This window comes from Henckelia pumila, chromosome 4, assembly GCF_033568475.1.
Source record: "Henckelia pumila isolate YLH828 chromosome 4, ASM3356847v2, whole genome shotgun sequence".
In the NCBI taxonomy this organism is placed as follows: Eukaryota; Viridiplantae; Streptophyta; class Magnoliopsida; order Lamiales; family Gesneriaceae; genus Henckelia; species Henckelia pumila.
The window spans coordinates 62,722,475-62,730,197 of record NC_133123.1 but is presented as its reverse complement, the minus strand read 5'-3'; the positions used below and the strand labels follow the sequence as shown (position 1 = coordinate 62,730,197).

The 7,723-nt window shown below is 38.7% G+C and overlaps 1 protein-coding gene across 1 annotated transcript; it reads left to right on the top strand.

Annotated features, from left to right (window-relative positions):
- Positions 1-255: 255 nt before the first annotated feature.
- Positions 256-825, top strand: LOC140861078 (uncharacterized). Its single transcript, XM_073264080.1, has one exon. The coding sequence runs from the start codon at positions 256-258 to the stop codon at positions 823-825; it is 570 nt and encodes a 189-aa protein (XP_073120181.1).
- Positions 826-7,723: the final 6,898 nt, after the last annotated feature.

Genomic DNA, 7,723 nt, shown 5'->3' with positions numbered 1-7,723 from the left:
TTCGTTACGTAATATAAGATTTAATTTTTTGTTTTACTTTATTTTCTGCGCTTCTTCTTTCTTTCTGTTTTTTGTTTCTCGCGTTGCGTATCTCTCTTTTAGTTTTTTATTTTTAATTTTTTTTATAAAAAATAGTAATCGCCTAGGCAGATTTCTGCCCACCTAGGCGGATTTCTGCCAGCCTAGCAAGAAAGCGAGGCGGTGGGCATCCGCCTAGCGCCTAGGCGGCGCCTTTTAGAACACTGGTATTTTTAGATGGTCGATAGAGACGAGGAGATTCAGGGTAGTGTTGGCCGCTGGGGAGATGTTGATGCTCCTAGACATCCCCGTGCACATCGTCATCATCAAGAAGGCAAGCGTCGTTTCGAGCTTCATAGATTCGTGCAGATAGGCCCGAAGCCTTTATTAGGAGGCGAGACACCCGAGGTAGCAGAAGACTGGATTGAGCGTATAGAGAATTGTTTCCATGCTTTTAAATGCTCCGAAGATCAGAAGATGGAGGTAGCCACTTTTCTGTTGGAGGGATGCGCTCGTAAGTGGTGGAAGTCTGCATCTACACCAGTGCTTGAGAAGCATGGACATGTTTGGTGGCCAGATTTTTGTAGATTGTTCTGTCAACTGTATTTTTCTCCAGCTCTTCGCCAGGTGAAGGCCATTGAATTGATTAATATGAAACATGGATTTTTTTCTGTGGATGAGTACAAGCAGAAGTTTATTGATCTCCTTTTATATTTTCCCCATATTGGCTCCAGTTCTGAGGCGAAGTACGATAATTTCCTGCAGGGGCTGAACCAGAAGATTTTTTTACTGAGTCACGATTTGTGATGATCCCACCTCCTATGAGAGTTTGATGAACCGGTGTCGGCAAGCAAAGATCAGTGGGAATCGAGCTAAGTCACTTCAGTCTTCTCGACCCGCAAGTTCTTTGAGTCCCCGTGCTCAGTCTTTTAAGAAGCGTGCTTTTTCAACTTCTTCCTCTGGATCGGGTGGTGTGATGCGGTTTTGGAAGAAAGGCAGGTGTGACCACTGTGGCAAGAATCATCTGACGGACAGGTGTTGCAAATCTTCAAGAGCTTGTTTTCATTGCGGAGAGATTGGTCATCTTAAGAAGGATTTTCCACAGGCTGGGGGAGCAGGGGGTTCAGGTTCTGGTTTCCAGACTACCGTTCAACAGAGGTCATCAAGGCAATCAGCGGGAGGATCTATTCTGCGACCACGTGCTGCTAGTCATGTGTTTGCACTGAGTCATGACCAGGCAGTGGAGGAGAATGAGAGGGTTATTGTGGGTGACCGCAAAAATCGGTGTGATAAAAATCTACTGGCAAGCGTACCAGGTCAATTAATAGTATATAGATTAAAATCCATATGTCGAACCCACATGGGCTATTATTTTGTAATTACCAAAATATGATTATTTCTACTTAATCTATACTAGTGAATAAAAGTGATTTTTAAGAGTTTAGATAATAAATAAAATTTCAATTAAAAATCAAATTAAAGTAAAACACAGAAATAATTTTAAAGTTGAATTTAAATATGAGAAAAATTCGATCAAGGACACACGTAGGTACCGAACAAATCTTGTAACATGTAGTCGATTCAGGACTCGGATTTAAATCTTAAATTACGGTGAATTCTCCTAACATTTTTAAAGGTCTATTTCTAGAACAATTAAACATATTCAAATATTTACGGATCAATCTTTCATAATTCAATCAAATTCGATTGCTTTAAGAATCGTGAGAATTCAGTTTGCACCTAAAATCGCACAATAAAATCGAATACTATTTCTAGTCCATTTAACCTTGTGTTGATTTATGGAGTGATCAAAATCAATTCCTCCTCTGTCGACTTGGAATCAATTAACATGCAAGCAAACAATTGGTCAAATTATTCACAAGACAAAAATTAAATCCAAAAACCAATAACCATAAAACCAAATCTGAAAATTTCCAAACAAACATCCAAGGTTTCTACATAGATTTATCCGGTCCAATCACGTGGCCTTGATCGTAATAAAATGACTACTCACTAATCAAAATCATAATTCAAACAAAGTTTTTAATCATGAATTGAAAATCAAAAGAAGAGAAGAGAGAAGAAAAGATGAAATCTTCACTCCCAAAGCCTGTAGCCACCGCCTCTGTGTTGTGCGATCTCTCTTTGTTCTGGAACCCTCATCTGATGGTAAAATATTCTATTTATATGTTCCAAATCTCCACAAAATAGGATCCTTCTCGAGCAAGAGTTTCCAAACTTAAAAATTCTGCACGCCCGTCTTGCTTGAGCGGAAGAATCACCCGCTCGAGCGAGACAACTTCTGCCTCACTTGTGATTTTCCACCTCGCTCGAGAGTAACGAACACGCGATCGAGCAAGCATAACTCTGCGAATTTTTTTCTCTTTACTTGGTGTTGCTCGAGCGGAAGAAACATGCGCTTGAGCGAGAGAATATCTGCCAAAATCTTCCAAATTTTTGTGTATTACCTACAAATAAATCAGGAGAGACATTATGCAGACAAATGCATGAAATATAATTTAAACTAATTAAAAACATTAACATTAACATATAAATGCATGCGAAACAACAGTAAAACAACACAAAAATATGCATACAAAATACACTTATCAACTCCCCCATACTTAAACCTTGCTCGCCCTCGAGCAAGACATGAAAAAGCAATATGCAAACATAACATAAACATAAGCAAGGATAAATCATGAATATCACAGCCTCAGAGAAGTTCCAACATACAAAAAACAAAATTTCGAATTCTCTCGATTTTTCATAGTACATCATCAGTCAAGCGTGAATGAGTGTGTGTGCCATGTTATTCCAGTTACATGCAACTTCAAAATAATCCATTCTACGACTGCTTAGTGACCTATGAAAATTCAATGCAAGTATCACAATCAAGTTCTCCTTCATCCCGACAACTCCTAAACAAAAACACGACCATATTGAGATAAATTACACACCTTTGGATTTTACACCCGGTTTTGTTTTAGCCCCAATAATTACCGGCAAACTTAGCTATAACTTTGATAGGATTAGAATTTCAATCTCCTCGTCTATAGCCCGGATGGAGCTACAATGCCATTGAACATGCAAACTTAGCCATGGAAGAGTGATTAGGATTTCAATCACTTTCCAGGCTCGGATTTCAATGATTAGGATTTCAATCAAAATTTTAAATTTTTTAAATTCTTAACCCCATTTAATCTGCAGACTTTAGTGAAGAACAAAGTGATTAGGATTTCAATCCATCGTTCATAACCCCGATGGAGTTAAATTATTCACAAAAAATTTTCATTAAAATTTTAATAGGTGCGCCCAAGATCGTACATGCAATGTGATAAAAATCATTGGAACTCAAAAGACACTATCAAGATCAACAAACATCTATTGTCGTTCAATGGTCCAACAGACACAAACATCATCCAATACATCGCTACATTTCAGTGGTTTAACATGCGTGCTTAAAATTATTCACTACTCAACTTACGGTTTCTCATATCCAATCAAGAGCAACAATTTTCAAAAAAACAATTTTAACAACTTCCTCATCATAGGCTATCAATCATCATCCTACTTATTCTCACAAAACAAACACTAAACACAATGACATGAAATGAGCACAAACTATATGCAATTAAACTAAAAAAATATGAATGAAAACAGAATGATAAACCATGCATAACATAACTAATCTACCCCCCCCCCCCCCCACACACACACTTATCTAAAGCATTGCCCTCAATGCTCTAGAAACACAAAACACAAAACAGATGCAAATGATAAAATGAAAATAAACAAAATGCAAAACAAAACAGAGATTCCCCTTGTTCAAGGCTGGGTAGGGGCATCATTCTCATCCTCTTCATATTCGGGTGGAGGCGCTTGGAAGGTAGGAGCTGGGGTGGCATAATGAAATGGAAAACGCAGAGGGCATTGCGAAGAAGCGGGAAACGTTGAGGCATCGATCCCAAGCTGAGTGGTCAACCCTCTGATCATGGAATCCATGGCTTGAAGATGTGCAGTTGTATAGGCCATGTACTCATTCTGGTAATGAGCAAATGCAGTAAGTTCTGCGACCGCTTTGGGTAGGGGGCGACGACGGGGATAAGCTAGTCGTGCAGCAACGGTGCTCGAACTTGCTCCACCACCCGAAGGAAAATCTTTCTTCTTCTTAGCTTCATTTTTTAGCACAAAATCCCGATCAATTGGTTTCCGCGGTTGCTGCCACTATTCATCGGCCCGAACTTGCACACTAAATTGAATACAAAGCTCAAAAATAATATTGGGGAAAAACAGGCCCATAAACGGCGTGTAGATTGATCATCGAATCTCGCTATGAATCAATCGACCCACATTGATCGGCCACTCTAAATCCAATGCATAGAGAAGAACGACTGTGGTAGTGTTCATACCACTCGTATGGGATATTGGCATCATGCGCTTGGATACAAATTCAAACCACGTAGCCGGTTCCACAAGTAAATAATGCTCCGAAAAGTGTTGATACGAGAACGGGTCGTGCCAAGAAGCTCCCTCATAACAAAATTTATCAATTATCTCATTATAGTCAGGCTCGAACTTCAAGCTCTGATAGAGGCTATCATCGACATCAGGAGTTTGAAGCAAGGCATTAATAGTAGTGGCATAAAAAAACAATTTTTCCCCTAACGTACGCCTTACATCCTCACGTTCGGCCGCATTGGCGTAGAATTCGCGGACAAGAGGAACAATCGCAGCTTTTGGTTGTTGACAAAAATTTTCCCAATTACGACACCCAATATCAATGGCGACCCCACTATTGCGAAAATTAAGCTCAAAACTCTGCTAGGGAATAGGAGAACGATGTAATTTAGCTTGATCATACCTCTCCTTCACCGCTTGATTGATGAATTTTCCGACGAGTCCCGACGAGGAGGAAGATGCCGGAATGCGTTGATTTGAAGATTCACCGGTGAGACAAATACTCTTGGGCGGCATCGTGATTGGAGATGGTGAATGATCGGTGAGAGCAAGGCGGCGAACGAACTGGTGGTGGTGCTTGGTGGTTGGAAATAGAAGTGGAGCAGGGCGGCTGAGAAGATGATAAAGAGAGGGCGGGCGGAGATGGAGGAACGGCTGGAGACAGAGATTTCCGGCGGTGTAACAGGGTGGTGCAAGTGTAGCAGCAACAGGGGCAGGTCGAGCGGCTAAACGGCTGCTGAGAACAGAGAAGGAACATGGCGACTAGCAGACGAGTGCAGTGGAGAGATGGTCGGCTGGTGGAGAAAACGAAGGAACAACGGGAGAATGGCAGAGATAATACATGCAATTTTCAAGGGAAAGGGATTTGTGAGAGGGATATGGAGAATTAGGGACTAGGGTTCGAAAGTGAGAGAAAGAAAATAAGGGGCGGAAGGAAAAAAAATATCTGATATATCGCGCAAAGATATTGTCTCGCTTTAGCGCAAGAAAGTGCCGCTCGAGAGAGAATTAAAATACTTCAGAGTCAGAAAATCTCTCGCTCGAGCGCATGAAAGTGCCGCTCGAGCGAAGATGAAAACACTTCAAAACCAGAGAATGTCTCGCTCGATCATGAAAGTGCAGCTGGAGCGAGTGATAAGTGTATTTTATACACTTAATTTATATATGATTTTAATTGTTAATTGTTGGTTTCAAGAAGATTTATGTGTGGGTTTTGTTGTTTTTGTGTTTGTAGGAAATTATGGACATTTGGTGGAGAAAAGAAGAATTATTGTGGAAGAAGAAGAAAAAGTGGAGAAAAGAATAATAAAGAAAATTAAAGTAATTAAAAGAATAAAAGAAGAAAGAAGAGAAGTCAGGAAGAAAAGAATCGAGAGATGTTAATGGGCTTGGTTATTGGGCCTTTGTTGTTAGCGCTAAAGAAGAGAAAATGAAGTGCTAACGCGCTGTGCCTTGAAGATTGAGAAAGCAAGATTGAGGCGCGCCCGCGCCGCTAACTGAGCGCCCGCCCCGATCGGGAATCTGAGTGTTTTTATTATTTCGGGAAATTATTTTCATGGGCTTTTGAGTGGGTTTTTTCCATGCCATATAAAAGGGAATTTATGTCTGATCGTAAAGGGGGAGCCGCCACACATACCACACGTACAAATCAGAGAATAATTCAGGATCGTGATTGTGGAACTTTTGGAAGAATTCTGGAGCTTATCTGAAGAACAAAGACGGAGTTCGATCGACCAGACACGGCGTCAACGACAGATTTGTTTCTTATCTTTTATTTTATTCTGAATATGTTTGGATTTTTGAACATGTTTTGTTTTATTCAGAATTTTATTATGAACTAATTTTTTAGAGTCTAGAGGTCGGATGGAACCTGGTGTAGATGCTTTCATGAATTTTTGATTTTATTGAATTGAGTTTCTTCTAGATTAATTGTTTTTTTCTAGAATTGATTGTCTTTTTAATTATCTGATCAATAATTGATTTGTTATATTTATTTGAAATCTGGCAATCGAGAGAGCAGATTTTGAATAGGACCAATAGAAAATACAATGTTAATTATTTATATAACTCGGGAGAGTGTATAATTTTAATAGAGGTTTTAAAAAGAATATTGTTTTGTGATAGATCACTGCGATAAATTCTTAATAGGGATATTGGAATTGAATTGTAGTTGATAAAAATTATTTGTTGCTCGGGAGAGGGAAATAGTAAACTTAAGTGTTCTTGGCTATTAATTGACTGAAATTCATGAAACTAAATTAATTAGGATTGATTGTTTTTGAAACCAGGTGAAATCTAAACCTCTAGAACATTTTTCTCTAATTGATTATTTCTGAAAGTTGTGTGTGTGCTATAAAATCATCTGCTTATTTTTATTTTTTTGCAAAATTCTCAAAATTTGATTTTCTAGATAAAGTTTAGACTATTTTAATTACAAGTACTGAATATTTTCATTTTACTCCCTGTGGGATCGATATCTGATTTTATCACTATATTAAAACTTGACACTCGTATGCTTGCGAGAATTTTTCACAACAGCGAGACTAAAAATTTGCCAAGTCCAGAGAACCCCTCGCTCGAGCGCATGAAAGCGCCACTCGAGCGAGGGCTTTATTTTCAAAAAAATTTGAAAATTAAATTTTTAAATAAAAACAAAATAAACTAATGCTTAATAAAATAAAAGAAGAGAAAGAGCACTGGGTTGCCTCTCACTCAGCGCTAAATTTATAGTCTATAGCCTGACTATACTTCCCTTATTATGGGCAAAATCATGGTGGCTCATCCACCCTCCGGAATGATGTCTGATTCATCTCACAATTGTTGCGTGCTTCACTTCCATAGAAATTGTGCATGGGATTTATGTTTTCATAACGCGGAGCCTGCAGATTTGTATAAATAAAATTATTGAACACATCTATAAAATTCGCAGCATAGCAAGAATTGGAATTAGGACTATCGCTAGCCGACTTAAACATATGAAATATGACTTGCTCGGCATTCATTCTTAGAATTAACTCTCATTTTTCCACGCCAATCAATGCTCAACTCATAGCTAAGAAAGGACGCCCTAGAATCAGAGGAACTTCACAATCTTCATCCATGTCAAGAATAACAAAATCTACAGGATAAATAAATTTGTCTATCTTGACTAAAACATTTTCCACTACTCCTCTTGGATATTTAATAGATCTATCAGCAAATTTAAGAGAAATATTTGTTGGTTCAATGTTGCTTATACCCAACT

Excerpts from the sequence above, each read along its gene's own strand:
- LOC140861078 (XM_073264080.1), top strand. The coding sequence starts at position 256 with ATGGTCGATAGAGACGAGGAGATTCAGGGTAGTGTTGGCCGCTGGGGA.